General features: G+C 57.1%; 1 protein-coding gene across 5 annotated transcripts in view; it reads left to right on the top strand.

Moving 5' to 3' along the window:
* Positions 1–238: 238 nt before the first annotated feature.
* The window catches only part of GFRA2 (GDNF family receptor alpha 2), a 329,510-nt gene continuing 307,507 nt past the window's right edge, over positions 239–22,241 (top strand). For all 5 annotated transcript variants that reach the window (XM_082471294.1, XM_082471295.1, XM_082471293.1 and 2 more), the window contains exons 1-3: positions 239–1,002; positions 6,158–6,472; positions 13,024–13,107. In XM_082471294.1, coding sequence (XP_082327420.1) covers positions 963–1,002; positions 6,158–6,472; positions 13,024–13,107 — 439 coding nt within the window. In that variant the 5' untranslated portion in view covers positions 239–962. The remainder of the gene's footprint in view (positions 1,003–6,157; positions 6,473–13,023; positions 13,108–22,241) is intronic.

The raw sequence follows: 22,241 nt of genomic DNA, 5'->3' as shown, positions 1-22,241 counted from the left end.
GCCCGCGTTCCCCGGCGCCACCGCCACCGCCTTGTCGCCGCCGCCGCTGCAGTGTCGCTGCTCCGCTGCGCGCCCGCGCCTCGCGCCACCAGCGCCTGGGAGCCCGAGCGCCGAGCCCCGGGCGGAGGAGAGGGGCGCGGGCGCGAGAGCCCCGGCGAAGGAGCCGCGAAGGGGGAGGGGGCGGGCGGAGGGAGGAGCAGGGAGAGGGAGAAGGGGGCGGGAGAGGAGAGCGAGGGAGAGCCGGAGAGAGCGGGAGCAAAGAGCGAGAGCCGGGGAGAGGAGAGGGAGGGAGAGGAGAGAGAAAGACACACGCACGCAGAGACACACGGTCACTGGAATTCCATTAGAAAAAAGTGACACGAGCAAGGGTTAGCGGGAGAAGATTTTTAAAAATCTTTCCGTCGTCTTGTGCGAAAGAAGCGACTCCGGTCTCTGGTCCTCGAAGCTCCCGCTGGTTTGTTCCTAGGCGCTTACACCCGTCGGTGGATTTCTTTCTTATTTGCGCTTTATTCTGACCCCCACCCTCGCCGCTTCCTTCCAGCCCTTCGCTCTCAGATCGCTTCTCCCCCACCTCCCCAGTCCCCTCCGGGGAAGCGCAGGGGAATCGGACCCGTGGGGACTCGCGCCTTCCCGGATGAGCTGAGGGGAGGGCAGACCTGAGGACCGGCTGTCGGCTTGGAAAGCAGATTATACATCCGAATACGTGTATATTTGATTTTAGTGGGCAAAGGGGGCGTCGAGAGGCCGCCCACCGCCCTCCATTCCACTACCCGCTCCAGCCAGAGGCGAGAATCGCAGGACTCAGGATCTTCATCGGGTGGACCAGCTGGGATCTCCGCATTGGATTTGGGGCTGATTATCACTGCTTGGCTATTATTATTACTGTTGTTGTTGTTGTTATTTTTTAATCCAAGGGAGAAAGACAAAAAAAAAGCAAAAAAAACCTGTGGGATTTATTTAACATGATCTTGGCAAACGCCTTCTGCCTCTTCTTCTTTTTAGGTGAGTATCTGCGTGTGGCGAGGGCAGCGTGTCCGCCGGAGCCTCGGGGGCTGCGCGGGCCGTGCGTTCGAGCGCTGGCGAGCAGCGGGGAACGCGGGGGGCGAGCGGGGCGCTGGCGGGGGACGGACCGGCGGGGAGAGCGCGCGGCGGGGCGAGCCGGGCCCGGGCGTAGAGGAACCGAGCAGGGCCGGCGGCGAGGATGCGGGCGGAGGGACGGGAGCCGCGGCTGGCTGGTTACGCGGGGGATTGGCAAGGAGACTTATAACTCCCAGACCATCCCCGCGCACACGCACGCAGACACACACTCGCTCACTCACACGCAGTGATAGCGCTCATTTCCCTCAAAATAATGGGTTCAAATTGCGGCAACTTAAGAAAAAAAAAATTCCAACTCTTGATCTGGAAGAGAGAAGGGAGGGGAGAGGTTCAGTGTCGTGGAAAGGAAAATCATGCCAGTCCCACCTTTCCCGGCGGCTCCCTGAGTCGATCGTGGTAGAGGGCATGGGTTTCGCCAGGAGCTCCCGGCTGGACATCTGTGGGGGCAGCCCTGGCAGCCATCCCCCACCCGCCAATCAACCGCTGGAAAATGCACCCCGCTTCCCACTCTCTGAACCCCTTCCTAGGGGCTCCACTCCCTGGAACACTTTTCAAGTTTCTCCCCACCGTTTGCCCTCCCTCCTGCCCAGACCTGAGCCAGGTGGGTGGGCGGGAGTGGAGTGTTTCTAGCCGCTGTTCAGTGCCTTCCCTTTGCCACCTCTGGGGCGGGGGACCCCATAGCTGGTGGGAAGAGATGGGAGGGAGGCCAAAGTTTGCTTCCTTGGGTGAAGAAGGAGAGGGGTCAGGGGAGAATCCTGGACTGAACAAAGACCACTGCTCATTCTGTAAGCCCACTCCCCCAAGGGCAGCGAGCAGGGGCTGCCTGGTGCCCCTGAACCCCGGCAGTCTCTTTCGCACCCCGAATTACCAACCCCTCGTCCCCTTTTTATGCTACACAAGATCATCTCAGCTGCTTGGGAGACAGGGGTATAGAGGGAGCATTCTTGGGGGTGGAGGTGAGGAAAAGTGGGTGTTTGCAAGGCTGTGTGCTAACCAGGAGTCCCAGGCAAGGCTGCTGCCCCAGTAGGTGCTCCAGAGAGGGAGCAGGCTAACGGGGTGTGTGTGTGTGTGTGTGTGTGTGTGTGTGTGTGTGTGTGTGTGTGTGTGTGTGTGTGTGCTCTGAAGCACACATCTGCTTCATTGTGGGTGCTGCTCCTGCCACCCTGGGCTGCTGTGTAGCCAGCGGTGAGCCAGGCTGCCCAGATGGGTCACGAGGGCACCCTTTCCCTCCTGGAGGAGCGGAGAGGGGAAGGCCTGGGGAGGTAGGTGCAGATCCCGGAAACACTTGCTGGGGGGTGTCTAAGAAGTGTCCTGACTAGGACGGGGGCTTGCAGTCCAGTCGATGTTGGTTGGGGCCTGGGCCCTTTGCCAGTTCCCTCCTCTTCCCCCTCCCACAGGCATGAGTTCCCCGGGGGGCCAGGCCCTGCTCTAGGGTGTGGCCTTCACTGTCTGGCCTCCCCGAGCCAGAGGTGGCTTTTCTCCAGGCAGCTTTCTCGGGGTGGGAGGGGCTGAGGGAGGAGGCTGGGACGGTGCTCCTGGCCTACTGTGCTCCTGCGGCCTTTCCCGGCAACGCTCTCTCTCTGAAGGGGCTATTACGAAACCTGACCTTTTCTCCTACTGCTGGTTAAAAAACGCAGCTTTCTGGGGCCAAGAATGAGCAGGGCCAAGAAGAAAAGAAAATTGTATTTCAGGAGAAGCAGCCAGATTGCTTGCTCCTGAGCTGCACACCCCTTGGGCCGGCAGGGCTTCCAGATGTGGGCGCCTTCTGAGGTCTCCGTCCCCTGGTGGAGGAGAGCAGTGCCGGCCGTCAGTCACCTCCAGGCCCAGCCCCCCAGGCTGCAGGCAGGCTTGTCCCAGCTGAGGAGCCTGAGGAGAGACTGCTCTCCTCTGCACGTGTAGGGGGCCGGTTCAGAGATGTCCTCCCAGGTGTCTGTGACCCTAGTGTGTGGGGGGTTGAGAGCAGGAGAAGAGCAGGGTGCTGTCGGCATCCTCTTTGGCTACAGCCTTTCAGTTCCCTTCCCATGAGAAGTCCCTTTCCAAAGCTGGGGTGTGGGGTTAACTGAGTGACCACAGGACGTTGAAAGGCTCTGGGTTAGGCCAGTCGAGAACAAGGGATAGGCTGGTGCTAAGGACATTTCAGCCCCAGGGCCCTTTCCTGGCAAGGAACCCATAGTTGGGAGTTCGTTGGAAATTCCACTTGGGGGAGAGGCTTTTCTGGAGATTGAGAGGTGATGGGCATTTTCAGTGGGGGGTAGAGTGAAGCATGTTCCTAGGAGCAGGGGCCTTTGGTGTGCCCCTCCCAAGGTTCTAGTGAGGTCTGGGGCTGGAGAGGCCTTTCTGGCCCAGCCTGCCTGACCTCCGGTGTTGACAAGCTCAGGGAGAAAATGAGATGGGGGGTGGGGATGAGGGCTGGTCAGAGGGCCCACGTCCCACTGGCATTCTAGCTCTTGTGGGGCATTTGATGCCCAAGGGTGGCTGTAGTTCTGTGTGGTCTCTCAGTCCTGTGTCTTTAAAAGCTGTTCTACATGTCTTTTTGCTTTCCTTGAGGGATCTGAGTTTTCTCCTGATCTAGAATTTGGAAACATCACCAGGATACCTTCCAACCTTTACTCTCCTAGAATTCTTGGCCAAAGGCACCGAGTTGCCATGACTTCTTTCTCTGGCTGGGCTTGATTGGTTCTGGGGGTCATGACTCCGACTAGAAGAGTCAGGGAGCTTGGTCGGAAGATGCACCGGCCCTCCTACAGAGCATCTCCCTGCCTGGGAGCCGGCAGGATGAGGGAAGCCCAGGATTCTATAAGGATCATCCCTTGGGGCTCTAGACCTCACCTGTAGGGCAGGGAGGAAGTCTCCTTATTGCCGCAGTTCCCTAGGCTAAGGTCCTCACCTTTAAGCCTGGGTAGGATGCCCCTTTCTCATTTTACCTCCACAGTGCAGCCTCAGGTGACGCCAGCGGGGGAGGGGAGACGCCTGCTGGGATGCTGGGCTGAGCGGAGTCAGTGGAAGGCCCAGGGCTGGGCCGGTCTTGAGGCTCCAGCAGGCTGGCTACCTGGCTGGCTAGGTGGGGCAGCAGGTACCAGTGAGGCTGGGTCAACACAGCTGCTCCTGGGTGGCCCAGATACAGCCGAGTCCCACTCAGAGACCCAGGAATTTGCTGAAGCCGGGCAGTAAGGCTGCTGCCTGGGCTTGGGCGGAGGACACTTCTCCACCCACACCTGGGCAGATGCCCCAGTGTTCATGACCACATTCCATGCTGGTTTCTTCAATGGTCTTGTCTCAGCCTGGCCACAGCCTTCAGCTCCTCCTGTCCTGAGGCAGAGGTATGGTCAGGAGGAGAAGGGAAGTCTTTTGCTATGGACCCTGTGGGCTTCTCCAACCCAGGCCCACCCCTTGCTCTCCTAGTGGGGTAGGCCTGGCCCTCCAGGAGCCCATTCCTTGATTCCTTTCCCCTCGGCACTCAGTCGGGAGTGACAGGCTCGCAGTGCAGCACTCTGCCTCTAGGTGTCGCTGTCTCCCTGTGGTAGCTGCCCCCTGAGCAGGGCCTCCTTGGGGAAAGGAGTGGGAAGTGGCGGTTCTGGGTAGAGATGGAGGGGATTCTGTGGGATTGGGGACCGGGGGGTGGGGGGGACTTCTCCCTAGGATCTTTTTATGTTTTGGGGCAGGATGGAGTGGAGGAAGCCCCCCCAGATCACTCCTCGGGTCCTGGAAAAGCCAGTGTTGGCTTTGGGCTATGGTATGGCTTTTTTGTGGGGCAGGATCTGAGTGACGGGCTTGGAGAGGACCGGGAGACCGGGAGAATGTCTGTGTCCAGAGGAAGCCGTTTTGGGAGCTTGCTTTTGAAAGGGCCAAGCGGCCCTTTCCTTCCCTGCCCTTCCCCTCCGAATCTCCTTACTTGACCTCTTCCCTTCCGAGGACCGTGGGTTTGGACACTTGAGGCCGTGCATGAGGAGGGTGGACTGATTCCTGCTTGTTCATCGTCGGGGAGGCGAGGGGCTGTGTGCGAGGCCAGGGTCAGCTTGCAATTGACTTGTTATTTGGCTTCTGGAAAGAAGAAAAAAAAGGGGAGACAGAGGGGAGAGGGTTTCAAGGGAGGGTGGCGAGGAGAGGAAAGAAAGAGAAAAAGAAATAGGGGAGAGAAAGGGAGAGAGACAGCCCGATGGAGAGGGAGAGAGGGAGGTGTGTCTGGGTGGGAGGTGTGGTGGGATGGAGTTGCTAGGTCTGCAGCATTTTCTTTGGCGGGGCCCGGGGTGGATCTTGTCCACAGGGTACGTTTTCTGTCTCTGGCTGCACTGTGGGACAGGAAGGTGTGGAGGGCTGAGCCCCCCTGGAGGAGCGCCTCCCTCTGGGCTCAGACCATGGGGTCATGCATGTCTCTCCCTGTCTCCTCGGGAAGTCTGGGGACTCAGAATGGATAGACTGGGGGGTTAGAGGGGTCTTTTCAGCCTGCGTGTGACCTTGACTTGTCATCTCCCTTCCTTGGGCCTCAGTTTCCCCAGGGTAGAATGCAGGGGCTGACTCTGGCCTCTAAGAGGCTGTGAGAGTTAAACCATCTGTTGCTGCTTTCAAGGTTTAGTCTGGTGCCTTGGATGGACCTCTGGCTGGACCCGAGGTTGCTGGGAGGAGGTCTGGGTGCTCTGAAAGTGAGATGCCCCCTCGGCCCACCCCAGGAGGCCCTGCAGCCGCCAGCTCTCTGCTGAGGCTGTGGCATCCTTCTCTGGCTTCCTGGCATCTTAGACTGTCTGTGGTCTTGCTGGGGCCTCTGGCTTTTCTGTGCTCCTGGGCCCAGGGCCACGGAGTGGAACCAGAAGAGAGTCTGGTAGGACCAGGGCAGAGGGCAGCTTTTCTCCTTCGGGTTTGAGGAGAGATGGTGGACTCTTGGGACCCTTTAGCAGCCCTTCCTCCGACCTGCTCTCTGTTGGGGAAGGCAGCCTTGAGTCAGCCTTGCTGTGCCGAGTAGAATGGGTGTGACTTTCCCAGAAGGGCCCAAGCCCCCAGGCCTGCCTCTGGGGTCGGTGACTGCGGCCCTCATTCGTGCTTGTCTTCCCTCCCCACCACCCAGACCAGACCCTCCGCTCTTTGGCCAGCCCTTCCTCCCCGCAGGGCCCCGAGCTCCACGGCTGGCGCCCCCCAGTGGACTGTGTCCGGGCCAATGAGCTGTGCGCGGCCGAATCCAACTGCAGCTCCCGCTACCGCACGCTGCGCCAGTGCCTGGCCGGCCGGGACCGCAACACCATGCTGGCCAACAAGGAGTGCCAGGCGGCCCTGGAGGTGCTGCAGGAGAGCCCGCTGTACGACTGCCGCTGCAAGCGGGGCATGAAGAAGGAGCTGCAGTGCTTGCAGATCTACTGGAGCATCCACCTGGGGCTGACCGAGGGTAAGTCCGCCCGCCTCGCTGGGAGGCACGCTGCGGATGGGGTGGTGGGAGGGCCTCCTGGGGCCCAGGTTCAGCGGGAGGGCCTGGTAACGGGGCAGAGTGGCCACAGCTCTCTCTCTCTCCACCTTCCAGGGAACCTAGAACCCAGAGGAGGTAGCTGCCCAACCTAGGAGGGCAGCTGTTGTTGGAGAGACAGACGAAGGAGGAGGTGGGGAGGAGAGACGGTGGGGTGGTGGGAGGGGAAGTGAATCGGGGCTGGTTGGATGGCCGTGTGCAGTGGTGACAAGAGAAGGGGAGGCAAGGGTGCCCAGGTGGATGGACAAGTGAGGACAGAGGAGTGAGAAGGCGTAGGCGGCGTGCAGGCGGAGCTGTGAGGTCTGTACGACAGCAAACCAGCCCTTGCTGCTCCCCGCTGCCCCCTCCTGCCTTTCTGCTCCCAGGAGGCCTGCCCTTCAGGTGGCTTCCTGACCCCGGGCCTGGCCTAGGCACCTTCAATAGAGCTCTGAGCGGCGTGTGGGCAGCGGGTCCCACAGCCCTGGGCAAGCCCGCCTCCAAGGCCCAAGGCAGAACCTGTAAGCCTTTCCCTGGACAGCCACCTCCCCCATTTCCTCCCCCTCCAGACTGGGGTGTGGAGGATTTGCTGGCCACCGGGGTCAGGCATTCAGTTATTAATTCAGCAACTGTTTATTGAGGGTTTACTGGCTGCTAGGCCTTGTGGCAACAGTTGAGAACAGCTGAGGCAACCTCTGCCTTTGTGGAGCTCATGCTCGGGGTGGGGGGATGCAGAGAAGTTATTTGTTAACAGTTATCTCATTTGGTGATGTGAGTGGAAAGCACTGGGTGCTGCGGCAGCACCAAGCAGGGGCATCAAACCCCTTCTTACAAAATCTAAAGTGCCTTCCTGGAAGAGGCAGCCTCCAAGCTGAGCTTCAAGAATGAGCTGCAGTTACCTGGTGAAGGTGTATGGGGAGAGTATGGGAGGTGGAGGGAGAGCTTGGGCAAAGGCCTGAGGGTAACTCAGGTTAGTGGAACTCGCTTACAGACCTGCAGGTAACTCAGTGTGGTAGAGGCGGGTGGAAGTGGGGATGGGGGAGGAGAGATGGGAGGGTTACGGATCTGGTGGGCAGCACCCTTGGAAGGTTTTACACGATGGATATGTGCTTCAGGACAAAGTTCACGTGGTTCCAATGAAGAGAGTAGATTGGAGAGACTGTTCGGAGGCCACTGCTGTGATACAGGCCAGGAATGATGGCGGCTGAATGAGGACAGTGGCAGAAAAGAAGGATCTAAGAGCTGTCCAGGAGGTAGAATCGACAGGTCTTGGTGAAGGGTCAGAGGAGTCAGGGGGGCCCCCAATTTTCAGTCTTGGGCAGCTGGGTGGGTGATGTGGCTGATCACAGTGAAGGTACTGAGTTGGGGGAGGGCTGGGAGATGTGAATTTCTTCTGGGGCGTGTGCCCCTCATCGGCCCCGCCCTAGACAGCTGGGCACGCAGGGCTGGGGGTCACGTGAGGAAGAGCGACTGGACATAGGGATTTAGAAGTCGCCAGCAGACTGCAGGTGGTAACTGGGGCCAAGGGAGTGGGTGCAGTCACATTGGGAGGAGGTCAGAGACAGAGCCCCCAGGACCACTGCCATTTAAAGATGGGCTGCAAGGATGACTAAGGAGGCTCTGGGGGTGAGGTAGGAGGGACAGTAGGACACCTCGGGAGGGGCTCACTCTCAGAGGAAGGAGGGTCACCAGACTGTAAGACTTCAGGCCCAGCAGGAGAGGGGTGGAAAGGGTCCCTGATGCCCTTGGGGTGAGCGCCTTAGGTGGCTGCTGGGAGCAAGCCTGCTTAAGGAGTGCCTGGGAGCCGGGGAGAGGGGAATGATGACTGTGGCCAGCTTCTTGAATTTTGGTGTGAAGATGGGAGAAGAACAAAGGATGACTTTTTTTTTTCTAAAGATGCGAGAGAGTCGAGCAGTTTAAATTCTAAGGTAGGATAGTAGTGATGGAGAGGCTGAGGTGAAGAAGAGAGAGGGATGCTCTGTGGATCTGTGCCCCTGCGGGAGGGGAGGCATCAGCCTAGGATCTGAGGGGCAGCACCGCCTCCAGCTGCTGGAGGGGGAGGCGGAAACTGGGCCCAGGGGTGGGGCCTGGATATCGAGAGCTTCCTGAGCAGTGGCCCCGAGGGTTCAAATGTGCCCTGAAAACAGGAATAAGCGGACATGGAATTATTAATAGTATTACCACCACTAGTAACAAAGTAATTCCTCATGAATCGGGTGGTCACTCCTTCCATTGCTAGCAATGCTGGAGTCCTAGAACTAGAAGTTAGCAAAGAGAGGGAGCCGGCCACAGAGACGGGCACTCTGTTCTCCGTGAGACAAGGAGCTGTGTCCCCGCCCACCACACCGCCTGACTCGTGCCCAGGATATTAAAGGCCCCGATTCAGCCAGCTGGGTTATTTAGGTTTTTGCTTTCTTTCCGACAGCCTTCAGTTTCAGCCCGAGGGAGACTGGGCAGAAGGTGGGTGGGCTTGCTGTGGGTGCAGAATGGACAGGAAAGGGATGGAAGAGCTGCCGGCTGGAGAGTTGGGTGGGCCGCCTGAGAACCTTCCCATTGGACTGGCTCCGTGGGCATCACCGCATCAGAGCTCCGGGGACCTTGCTCGGAGCTGTGACGATGAGGCAGTTTGATGACAACAATAGGCATAGTGTGCATTTTATGCTGCCTTCTGCTGTGTCTTCAAGGCCCTTTCAACCCAGGAGGGCCTGACTGTAAACTCTCCCCGTTCCAAGGCTTGAGATGGTTTGTTGGTTCATTTACTCAACAAATATCTGTTAAGCACCTACTGTGTGCTTCAGAGGGTGAAAGCACTGGGGAAGCCGTGGTCCCTGTGCTGGCGTGTACAGGCTGGGGAACCCTTCCCCTGGTCCCACTCTAGAAAGGCAGACCCCTGCTTTTCTCCTTCCTCAGAACCCTGCCCCCCCACCCCTTGCAGATTGCACAGTCCCCTCCCCCTGGGTCTTGGGGCCAGAGGTGGTTTCCGTCCAGGGCTGACCAGAGGAACCCAGAGGGCTTTTTTTTTTTGTTTTAACATCTTTATTGGAATATAATTGCTTTACAATGGTGTGTTAGTTTCTGCTTTATAACAAAGTGAATCAGCTATACATATACATATATCCCCATATCCCCTCCCTCTTGCGTCTCCCTCCCTCCCACCCTCCCTCTCCCACCCCTCTAGGTGGTCACAAAGCACCGAGCTGATCTCCCTGTGCTATGCGGCTGCTTCCCACTAGCTATCTATTTTACGTTTGGTAGTGTATATATGTCCATGCCACTCTCTCACTTTGTCACAGCTTACCCTTCCCCCTCTCCATATCCTCAAGTCCATTCTCTAGTAGGTCTGTGTCTTTATTCCCATCTTACCACTAGGTTCTTCATGACCTTTTTAACAGCAGGTGGTGTTCCTCTGAGGGACAGGATCTTCCTGAGAGGGGGCTATTCCTGGTGTGGGGGTGAGTGGTCTCCTGGGGAGGCTACAGGCACACCCTCCCTATTCCTTAAGACTCTTAATAACCTGGCTTGGGCCGGGGTGGGCGGATCACGGAGAAGAGAGACCCATGTGGGTTTGCACTTAGATTCTGGCTTCTCCTGCTGCGATTCCCCGGAGACTCGGCTCCATCTTCTGCCTCTACCTGAGGCTGAGCTCGCTGTGCAGACTGAGGCCCTCAGCGTGCGGGCAGAGCTGGCGGTGGCAGGACTGTGGCCTCTGCCGAGCTCCTAGACAGTCCCAACCGCAAAGGGCCTCGAGATCATTCTGGCGGGGAAGCTGAGATGCAGGGAGGCGAGTCGGGGGCTTCCCAGGGCACACAGCAAGCAGCTGGTGGGACCAGGCCCCCGACTCCTTATCCAGACCCCTTTCCACTGCCCTGGGGGAGAGCTGTGGCCTTGGGCCCGTCTTTCCCTCTGCCGTCACCACCCCTGTAACCACCAGTATTTACACGGTGGGGCTGTCACTGTTGGCTGCACAGGGGACCAGGCTTCTTGCCTTCTCCAAAGGTGATGCTGAAGTTCAGGGTCATCCTGGTCCTGCAGACGTGAAGTGCCAAGGCCTCTCCTACTTGTCGTCTCCCAGGTCGTGGCCCTGGAATCTGACATCCTCGATTTGGCTTCAGTCTGGCTGCCAGGCAGGTCTCGGATTTCCCGCTGGTGAATTCCGCTGCAGGAGCAGGAGATGGAAGTTGAGTTAAATAGGACAGGCCCCTCCCACCCGGTCATGGAAGAGGCTCTTTTCCCCCAGAGATCCATCCCCTGTCCCCTCCTAGTCAATCATACTAGCCTATCCATACCCAGGCACGGTGCTATGCCAGATGCTATAGGGACGGACAGACCCTGCTCTGGGGGAGCAGCCCAGCCCGCAGAAGATTGCTCTGTGAAAAGTTAAGCAACAGTAGTACTTGTTTAAGAACAATTTGGTTTCAATAACACTTTTTACTTTTGGAGACAGTATTCATGATGGTTAAGTACTTGGACTCTGGAGCCAACTTCCTGGGTTTGAAACCAGGCTCTGCCACTTACCAGCTGTGTGACCTCGAGCAAGTACCTCAGTGTCTCTGTGCCCCAGTTCCTTATCAGTAAAATAGGGAGAATAATAGTGCCTACCCCCTAGAGAAATTAAGAGGATTAAATGAGTTAGTACATCTAAAGCACTTTTTTTTTTTTAATAGTAACCTTTTATTTATTTATTTATTTTTATATTTATTTTTGGCTGTGTTGGGTCTTCGTTTCTGTGCGAGGGCTTTCTCTAATTGCGGCGAGCGGGGGCCACTCTTCATCATGGTGCGCGGGCCTCTCACTATTGTGGCCTCTCTTGTTGTGGAGCACAGGCTCCAGATGCGCAAGCTCAGTAGTTGTGGCTCACGGGCCCAGCTGCTCCGCGGCATGTGGGATCTTCCCGGACCAGGGCTCGAACCCGTGTTCCCTGCATTGGCAGGCAGATTCTCAACCACTGCGCCACCAGGGAAGCCCCCTAAAGCACTTCTAATAGTGCTGTGCTGGCACGAAGGCAGCACAATACAACGTCATCTTTATTACAAAAGTGCTTCCTAAGCTCTTGTGTTGTTTGGCTGCAGCAGATAGCATGGCTGGTCACCCCACCACAGGGAGTTTCTCCAGTGCCGGCGGGTAGAGTGGAGGCTGCTGAGATCGTGCAGGCCTGCGATGACCCTGCATGCCCCGGGGGTAGGTGGGATTGGAGACAGGCCTGAAGGAAAGAGTAACCTTTGGATTAGGTCCGTTGGCAGGTACCAGTGGGCACCCCCTGTGCGTAAGGTGCCCTGTGTGCTGGGTGTGGCAGGGCCTAAGGTGCTCCTGTGAGGTACAGTGAAGGGCGGGGCCGCTTCTCCAGGGGGCATGCTCTTCCTCCACGTCCTCTGGGGGTCTGTACCCTTCTCTGGGGGGTCTGCCTGGTATAGCAGACAGATGCCTGGTCCGTGGACCAGTGGAGGGCTGGTTAAGCCTTGAGGGCTAGCCTGTGGGTGACTTTGGGGGCCTGGCTGAACGAGCCCCTTGCAAGCAGATTCCAAGGCTCCTCTTCTGGAGGCCGGCTCCCTCCTGCAGGTGGCCCCCAGGGGTGCTGCCCCACATGCTCCTTGTTAGGCGGGGGTACTTGCCCCTGGCGCTGGGCCCCGGGTGGATGGGAAATCAGTGTGTGAGGCTGTGGTCATCACCTGTCTCCCCTGCCTGCTCAACACACACACACACACAGTCTGAGTGATTATCCATTGATTTCTCCTCGCCGTCATGTCTCAAGAGGATATTTCCTTTGCTGCCGAGGCATTGGCAGAGGAGGCTGGAGTCCCGCTGAGGTGGTGGTGGGTCTCCAGGGCAGCCTTGTGCCGTTTATCTCCTGTCACTCGCTTGTTTTTCTGTTCCCCGAGCCTCTGGTGCACCCCGGAGCCTGGAGGAGAGGGCTGAGAAGCAGCAGGTGGAGGGGAAGGAGGGTCGGGAGTCAGTCAGACAGGAGCCCGCAGTCAGGCCTCCACCCAGCGGACCTTCAGCCACTCAGATTCTCCTGGTGGCCTGGTGGGAAGCAAAGGGGAAATCCTGTCCCCTTAAGTCTGGGCAGAGCCGGCCTGGTGTGATGGGAGAGAATGCTGGTGTGAGGCTGGAGTCCAGCTCAAGCTCCGCCATGAGTAGCTGTGTGATCTCAGGCAGGTTGCTTCGCCTCTCTGGGCCACCTCAGAGCCCTCCCCTGTGAAATGAGGAAGTTGTACTGAATGACTGTGGAGGGTCCTTTGGCTTCAAATCCTGGGATTTGTACCTGGCCTTCCACAGGGTTCCAGCTCCCCTGTGCCTTCTTTCCAGAAGCATTCGGAAGTCCTTAGAAGAGGCCGGGACATGCAGAGAGGTCACGAGGGAGATGTATTAGGCAGTTCTGACCTGCTCTGGTTGGAGAGAAGTACCTTTCTCATGTGAAATGTGCAGCATTTCATTCCTAACCTGCCCTGTGCAGCACTTTGGGCAGGATGTGAGCCTGGGCCTGACACGGTTCTCTCTTCTAGGTGAGGAGTTTTATGAAGCCTCACCCTACGAGCCAGTGACCGCCCGCCTCTCGGACATCTTCAGGCTTGCTTCAATCTTCTCAGGTGAGTGGGCTCATGCTGGGGCCTCGCCAGACCTACTCCGGCCCCCGTGGGTGGTGGATCGGGCCTTGGGGCTTGGCTCAGGTGTCGGCTCGCCAGCAGGCCCCCGAACGCCTCTGAGCCTTGGGGTCTTCATATGTAAAGAGGGAACCATAACGCCCATCCCCAAGGTTGTGTGTGGCGTAAAGCATTTACAGGAATTGCCTAGAATGAGCTTGCCGTGCAGGAGATATTGAATCTGAAACGTGGTATTGCTCTCCCATTTCGTCACCTGTCCTGCCTGGCTGGGTCCTTTCCAGCTGTTCTACTTTGGGCAAGTTACTCGACCTCTCTATGCCTCAGTTTCCTCTCTGGTGCAGAGGGGAGAGTACCTACCTCGCTGGATGGTCATGAGGTCAGAGTGAACCAATGGCTGTCCAGGGCTCAGCACGCTGCCAAGTGCGTGGGAGCCGTTAGCCGTGGTTGTCCGCGTTCCTATCATCATCGTCCATTCTGCTCTGAAATTCCCCTCTCCCCTGGGGGCTCTGCTTCTTGAATCCCGCTGAGGAGAGCCTCTGCTCTCTGGCCACTCCCGCCCTGGCCTGCCTGGAGAGTGAGAAGGCCCATTTGAGCTCTAGCTTTGCTGGCCGTGGTCTGTGTACAGGAGCCCAGTGAGTTTTTTGGTTCTTTCTTCTTGGCCTTGTTCCCTCTGGCCTTTGGGTGACCCAGGGCAGCCTGCCCCTGCTCGGGCACTAGGGAGGACCTTCTGGTTTTGGGAACTCTTGGGGCTGGGATGAGTTTCCTGGAGTCACCACTGCTGCTTAAAGAGGGCCAGGGTGGGCTTGCTCGTGGGCCCCAGACCTCAGGCTTCCAGGCACTTTGTGGCAATGTGTAAAACCTTCCGAAGTTTCTTTTGCTCTAAACCAGGGTTTCTCAACAGCAACATTATTGACATTGACCTGGGTAATTCTCTCCGTGGCAGGAGCCGTCCTGTGCAGTGTAAGATGCTTCGCAGCATCCCTGGCCTCTACCTACTGGGCACTAGTAGCAGTCCCCCAAGTTGTGACAGCCCAGTGTGTCTCCAGACACTGCCAAATGTCCCCTGGGGGCACAGTCGCTGCCAGTTGAGAAGAACTACTCTAGACTGTGAAATGAAAGATTCTCCAGTGGGATCCTAAGCCCTTTCAAATGAAGAACTCTCTAGGACAATGTTTCTCAAACTTTTTCTTTGTTTTCATTGTTGCCCCTCTAAGGAGAAAAGTTAATTCTCTCTAACTAGAGAAATACTATCTTAGTCTGCTTGGGCTGCCATAACAAAATACCGTAGACTGGATGGCTTAAATGACAGAAGTCTATTATCTCACAGTTCTGGAGGCTGGAAGTCCAAGATCAAGGTCTGGCAGGTTTGGTTTCTGGTGAGGGCTCTCTTCCTGGTTTGCAGACATCAGCCTTCTCACTGTGTCCTCACAGGGTAGGGGTGGGAATGGGTGGGAAGGAAGTGGGGGATTGGAGTGGGGAGATAGAGAGAAGAGAGAGAAGAGAGAGGAGGGTGGAGAGAGAGAGAGAGAGAGAGAGAGAGGTCTCTTCCTCTTCTTATAAGGACACTAGTCCTACTGGATTATGGCCCCACCCTTATGACCTCATTTAACCTTACTTACCTCCTAAAAGCCCTATCTTCAAATACAGTCACATTGGGGGTTTAGGGCTTCAGCATATGAGTTTGGGGAGGGGACACAATTTAGTCCATAGTAAATGCCAAGTATTAAAATTTTGTCAGATAGGGTTGAGTTTTGGAGGGCCACAAACCACTGTAATATCTCCTTTTTTTTTGCCTACCCAGGAGCCCGTTTTCGCTCCCTTGGGGGTGATACCCTCCTCTCCCACTGAGAAAGCATGCTCTAAGGGATTGAGATAGGATGATACACATGTACTGGTGGGAGAAATCCTGGGCCCCATGAGAAGGGAGGCACTGGCCAAAGGCTGACCATCTGGACATACCCTTGGGCCCTGGTGGTGGGCAGGGTTAGTGGTGGATGAAATGGTGACTTTGAAGATGGTCTGTGCATTGAGTGGCCTGCCCTGGGCTCTCATCATCATACCCCGCAGTGGGGTGATGGCCGAGGCTCCCATCCTGCCTCTGCCTGTGGCACTGTGATGACTCAGTGATAAGCCTTGCCCATCCCACAGGGCTGAACTGGGTGATTGACTGACTGAGGCCCCTCCTAGCACAGACATTCTGATTCTCACATTTCCTGATTAGTTTTGGGCCACTCCTTTTGAGACAGTGCTAGGGGACGCCAGCAGATTGAGGACATGGTTTGCGCGTGGACGCTGTGTTGGGGCCTGACATACCCATTTCCCACCCTACCATGGGCTTAGGTGCTACTGCCTGGGCGGGAGCCACTGGCTTTACCCCCAGTGAAGAAATGGCTTTGGCTTGCCCCCTGAAGGTTGAAGGTCAGAGGTCTGCACCTGAGCTCAGGCCCCTGCTGCTTCCTGGACTGACACTAAGTACCTTCCTGGCAGAAAATCTTTCCGTAATGGACTTGACACTCTGTGGGACAAGGATGTTGACAAGACAAATGAGGAGATTACTGGTCTGCAGCTCGCTGAATCAGCATCCTTCACCTGCTGCTCAGATGGAACTGGGCCCCCCACGACCGTAGATCCCTGGGCCCTGGGGACCACTCCCCACAGTGAGGGCAAGGCTCCCCCTCACTGCCCCTGCTGACCCCGCTCCACCCAGAGCAGCCCTCGAGTTGGTGCACGGGCGGCTCTATCTGGGGAAACTCTGGTACATAGCTGGGTGGGGAGGCCCTGGCCCAGCCACCAAGAAACCAAGTGGGCCGTGGTGGGGAGCGCGCAGCAGAAAGAGGGCTGGATGGGGAGCCGGGACCCTGATTCCAGCTCATTCTCTGCCACGGATGAGCTGATGGCCTTGGGCAGGGCACCTCCCTGCTCCAGACCTTACATTTCTTTTCTGAAGAAGGAAAAGGTGAGCTTAGAGCAGCCTTTTCCCCATCGAGGCGCACAGACCGCGGCAGTGTTGTTTGGTATCTAGGATGAGCAGAGCCGCTTGGAGCTCAGGTGGTCACAGCCCCTTTGCCTGGCTGCCCTGCGGGCTGAGGGGTCAATATCTGGGCTCATGTATCACCCGCCTGTGGCTCGCTGGCTGGGAAAGCCTGGTCTGGGGGACCCCAGGTCCTGCTCTGATGCTCCAGGATGATAGCAATCTGCGCTGCAGGGTTGTATGGCGTCCCTCCCCACTTCTACACACTTACATGCGGCTGTATGATGTTCCCCCCGCCATCTCTGTGTGGAAAGGCTGTGGTGTGGGCCGTGGAGGCTCCTCTAGGTCGCACTACCCCCAGTCGGGGCCCAGGGACTTGGAGAAGGATGCTCTTGTACCTTTGGGGCCGAGTTGCTACTATCTGAGAATTCGGGGCCTCCTGGAACGTGTGTTCTTCTTTCCCTCTGGCCTGCTCTCTCTGTTGGGCTTCTTCGAAAGCCCAGCTGGGATTCTGTTGGCAAAGAAAGCTGCCGGGGTTCCCCCAACACTCTGTGACGCCGAGGCCCTGGGGGAAGGGCGAGTCCTGCCCTCCTGTCTGCCCAGTTCAGAGACAGGCGCTGGGATCAGTGAATGGGTCTGGGATTCCTGGTGTCCAGTTAATCCCAAGTCCAAGGCCGGGAGGGGAGCAGTCTGGCTCTGCCCTGAACAGTGGGGACAGAGTTGTTGGAGGGATCCAGATGTCCTGCCCTAGCCTTATAGACGGGAAGGGAGATTTCACGGAGAAGAAATGAAGTTTGCAATGAGGTTTGTCCTGTTTCTAGCAATTTAAACTGCCCTTGGAAACAGGAAGCGGAGTGTTTCTGGAGGCCTTGTTGGGCCTCTTTGAGCTGTAGTGCCTACATTTGTAAAATGAGAAGGGGATGGCTACTGGTCGGGTCGACACAGAGGAGTCCGTGAGGATGGATGCAGACAGAGTGACAGCCGTCCTCTCTGCCGAGGATGCTCCTCTAGAGGGGTCCCTTGGGTGCAGGAGCTGAAGTTGAGAGTCCCTCCCTCCCCAAGCGCCTGTGACCCCGTGAATACTGAGTCCCAGCTGGTCCCATCTGGGGAGGCAGGAGAGGATGGAACAAAGTGGAGAGAGGAGAGAAAGGCCTCTTAGGGAAAGAAGAGATGGTTTAGGCAGAGAGAGGCTGTGAGGGGTGATGCGGACAGTGAGGGAAGGGAAATGCTCCATCCACGTGGGGTGAAACCATCAAAGTGAGGATGAAAGGCCTGGGAGGGCCAGACAGTGGTTTCCCTTGCCGCTGGGCTGTGCCTCAGGGACCGGGAGAAGCGGCAGGCAGGTGGTGTGGGCCGGGCTGTCAGCGAGCGCTGCCTCTGCATTTCTGGCGAGGCTGGGGGCCTCCAGGGCCTTGGGCATCCGATGCAGGCATTGGAGATACATGGGTATGGAGCATATATATGCAAGCACATCTTGTCTTTTCTGTAGCTGGAGGAGAACTTGGAGATCATCTAAGCTCACCCCTTACCTGACAAAAAGGGAAACTGAGGCCCCAAGGGAAGGGATGGACTAGACCGGGATTCAGTCCTGCTTCTACCCCTGCCCAGTGCATAACACAGGCAGGGGCCTCACCTCTAAGCCCGGGTTTCTTCTTATACAACACGGGGCTGATAGCAAAACCTACCTGCTCGGGTTTTGTAAGGACTAAATGAGAAATTGCAGGTAGGTGCCTGCTCCAGTGCCTGGCACGTTGCACTAAAACACGTAGCTTCTTAGCACTGACTGTGGAGTGATTTCTCCAAAGGCCATTGGCCGGCTGGGGTAGGGCCGGCCTGGAGCCTGCGTCTGGGAGATGGTTGCATGGCTTTTGGTGACATGAGGCTGCCTTCCACCCATGCTAGTGCTGGGTGGGGGCTGGAGTGGGAGGTGATGGGGAGATTTGCAGGGGACAGTAGGTCCCTGGGACTCCTGCTGAGCCTCTGTGGCCTTAGCTGCATTGTGACTGGGTGGGGACACAGGGAGGCTGGTGAGAGGCCTGGGCTCGGGCCTTTTGTGGGTTGGAGGAAGAAGCGATGGGTGGCGACAGCCTCAGTTGGCCGCAAGCCTCTGGGGTGGGCCATCTTGCTTGGATGGAGCCAGGAGAGGCCCGGGGATGTTCTAGTTGGAGGCTCTAGTGGTCCCCTTTTTGGGGGCTCAGGAGAGGAGGGAACCCTACCCCGGCCAAGAAGCCTTGCGGATGGCCCCTGAGGGACACCACCCTCCCACTCTGTGCCCTTGCACTTGGTTCTTATTACAGCGCTCACCCTCTGATTGTGGGCGTTGGTCTCTGTGTCACTGCACCCACGCCTCTCTCTGTGTTCCCCTGGGTATCTAGTGCTGTGCTGTGCTCCTGACTCCCGTCCATGGAGGATCCTGGACCAGAGGGCGGTGGGGGACTTGGAGGCCTGCTGGTCTCAGTTTGAATCCTGGTCCTGCCCTACCCGCTGGTTGACCACAGGGGGGGGTCACTTGACTCTGAACCTTATTTTTCTCATCTGTAAAATGGAGCCCTGCAAGGATGGGTGATGACGTGTGCGTCCCACAGGGCGCCGGAGCCCAGGGGCACCCTAGGTGGTGGCCACAGGTGACGCTGTCAGGGGCTGGGGGAGCTAGTGGTTTAGTGTGAGCCCTTAGCGCTGCATAAGGGAGGCTGGCTAAGAGGTCCAGGCAAGTCTGAGGCGTCCCGTGTGGGCCGCCTGTCAGGTGGTCCTGAGGTTTAGAGAAGGAAAGGAAAGCTCACGAGGGCTTCGTGGAAGAGGTAGGGCTGGGGCCGGATCTCCCTGTGGTGCAGACGCTACCTAAGATGCTGCTTTGAAAGGCATCAGACCGTGTCCTTACCGGCTTGTGGGGCAGGCGGACACCACTTAGACGCCGACTGGGTGGTTTGTCAACGGCGGTAGAGTAACCCTGAGAGCTCAAGGGAGGCAGCAGTAGGCGGTGCCTGGGGAAAATCAGCAAAGTCTCGGAAGAGGAGAGAGTGGGATCTGGGAATGACATTCCCGGCAGCATCACAGCATCATGGCTCGGAGGCCCGGCCAGGCTCAGCAGGAACCGCATACCTTCTGGGCCTGGCGGGCTCAGAGGACGGTGACTAGAGACCTTGTGGCAGATGGGAGATTGGCGTCTCTGGGGCCTCCTCCCTTGGGACTCCTGCCCAGGAAGTCTCTGGGGGACAGAGCTCAGGTGACAGCCTGGCTCTGGGGCTGGGTGTGTGGAGAGGGGCTGAGCTGCCCTTGGGTCGGGGAGGAGCTTAGCCCCGGGCTCAAGAGTCAGTCCCCTTTGAAGGTTGCCTGAGTGGCCATGTAGGGGCTGGGAGAGGGTCGGGCTTGGCTTAACTCCGCTGGATGCCCAGGGAGCCCCCCTCCCTTCCCTGGCTCCGCTGAGGGGCTGCCGAGCCTTTGTGCCCCCAGCCCCTCCTTCCCTGGGGTTGCTGAGCAGAAGATGGCGAGCGAGGTCCAGCAGGTCAGCTGGTGCCTCGCAGAGACCCCACTCCGAGGCGGCCCCGGTGAGGAGGCGGTGGGGCTTTGGGCACAGAGGGCAGGGGAGGAGTGGAGGGAGAAGGCAGCCTGTCTCCCTGCCACCTGCATGGTGGCTCCGGCGATAAACTGCTTATCCTCAGGTTGTCTCCTTGAGCTGAATGCAGAAGCATGTTATTTAAATTTCAAAATCACATTCTTCTTCTAACAGCTGTCAGAGACTCTGAATGTCAATGAAAATTGGGCCTTAGCTGCAGCTCTGTCACCTCTTACGCCCCCCCCTTTCAGGGAGGAATTGTCTGATGGCCCAGGAGAGGGTGTGGGGCGGGGGGAAGTGGGGAGGGCGGGCCAGGGGACCCATGACCCTGGCCGCGCTGGTCAGCAGTTGGGACCCACAGGAGGACGTCAGCTGCTCCGTCAGGGGTGCCAAGCGCTTCCCTTTCATTTCCTCTTCTCCGTGCCCCTCTCCCCGGGCTCCCCCAGCCAGGAGAAGGATTTGCTCGCAGAAGGCGTGAGCAGGGTGTCGGTGGCTTCATGTTTGGTTGTCTTCATGTCCAAGGAAGAAATTGGGATTAAAAAAAACAACAACAACCAGGAGATAACAAAATTTAACCCCAAAGAGAGGCTTTTTAATGGTAGAAGTTCAGGTGCCACAGTTGGGGTGAGGTCTTTGAGGGGGAAAGGTATTTCTGGTTCTCTTCAAATAGCATCTTCTAGGGTCACCTACTTGCTTCCCCTTGGGCGGATAGGCAGGCTCTGCCAGCAGCGGGGGTGTGGGCAGTTCTGGGCTGGGCCTGCCAGCTCTTTCATGGCTCCTGAGGTGGCTCTGCAGGGCTCTGGTCCGCCCCGTCCCGCCCCGGCCCCGCCCCAGCCGTGCTCCTCCTGGCTTAGCCAGGAACCATGCTCACCTTATTTATCTGGGTGGAAAGTAGGATTTGAGTAACTGTTCTGGGAATGCTCTTCCCAACCTATCTGTCAATGTGTTCTTTTTTTTTCTGGAACATCTTTATTGGAGTAGAATTGTTTTACAATGGTGTGTTAGTTTCTGCTTTATAACAAAGTGAATCAGCTATACATATACACATATCCCCATATCGCCTCCCTCTTGTGTCTCCCTCCCACCCTCCCTATCCCACCCCTCTAGGTGATCACAAAGCACCGAGCTGATCTCCCTGTGCCATGCGGCTGCTTCCCACTAGCTATCTATTTTACATTTGGTAGTATTTATAAGTCCATGCCACTCTCTCACTTCGTCCCAGTTTACCCTTCCCCCTCCCCGTGTCCTCAAGTCCATTCTCTACGTCTGTGTCTTTATTCCTGTCCTGCCCCTAGGTTCTTCAGAACCAGTTTTTTTTAGATTCCATATATATGTGTTAGCATACGGTATTTATTTTTCTCTTTCTATCAACGTGTTCTTTTAACCCCATGAGTGTGTAGAGAAAGGAACAGATCTGACTGGGGTCGAGTGTATATGTGTGTGTAGTGTGTAGGTGGGGAGTATAAGTGTGTGTGGTACACACATGGGTGGTATGTATTTGTGTGTGTGGTGTGTGTGTGGAGTGTTATATGTGTGTGTGGGGTGGTGCGTGTGTAGAGTGTTATGTGTGTGTGGGGTGATGTGTGTGTGTGTGGTGTGTGTGGTGTGTGTGTGTGTGTCGGGTGATGTGTGTTTATGGGTTTTTGGCAGTGGCCTCCTTCTGCATGTGGAGAGGGAAGGAGGGGGAGGAGGCAGGGATGGAGAGGCCTGAGTGGGAAAGTGGAGTGTGTGTGGCCCTTCCCTTGGGGAACAAGCGCTGCCCTCGGCCTCTTTCTGACCTCTTAGGGAAGCCCTGGGAACAGTGGTCAGGGGTGAATACTGAGGGGTGGAAGGCCATCCTTCTCCTGATCAACAAAAATTAGCAGACTGAACCTTATGTGTGTGTTTCTCGGCTTGCTACAGTCTGGAGGTTATGTCATTGCACTCCGGGCGCTTAGGTACCCTCTCTGCAGAAACGGCGTGTGTGTGAGTCCATCCCTCAGATTCACGAAGCATCCCTTGCATGCCATCCCCTGATCTAGGTGCTGAGGATGCCTCAGTGGACAAGACAGAGGAGTCCTGTTGCTCTAGTGGAGCTTACGTTCGATTAGCCTAAGACAGGAAAACCAAGCAAGCCAACAAATTCTCAAAAATAAAAAGTACGATAGTGATGAATGCTAAGCAAGGATTAAAATAGCATGATGGGCAGAGGCGCCTGGTGGCTACTCTGGATTGGAAATGCCAAAGTGTGACTCCCGGGAAGGATCCGGCCACAGGAAGGCCTGGGAATGGCAGAGGGAACAGCTGGGGAAAGGCCAGGTGGGGATGTGGGTGGTGGAGGGTGGGGCTTAGGGAAGGCCACAGGCTGGGACAGTGTTGAGGTGGAGGTGATGATTTGGGAGGTGACCACAGAGGCAGGCGGGGGCCAGGCCCCTGAGATGCTGCAGGCGAGTTAAGGAGTTTGGGTTTCTTTTTAAGAGCAATGAGAAATGTTTGAGGATTTTAGATACTAGAGTAGCACTGTGTGATTTATGCTTTGGAAAAGATTGCTCTTGTGCTGTGGGGGAGTGGATCAGGGGCCGGGAGAGTGGCTAAGAGCTGTGACAGTGGTCCACG

The sequence above is a fragment of the Balaenoptera physalus genome (assembly GCF_965194825.1).
Source record: "Balaenoptera physalus genome assembly, chromosome: 7".
Taxonomy (NCBI): Eukaryota; Metazoa; Chordata; class Mammalia; order Artiodactyla; family Balaenopteridae; genus Balaenoptera; species Balaenoptera physalus.
Note: the sequence above shows the minus strand (reverse complement) of the source record. Positions and strands in the feature narration are given on the sequence as shown.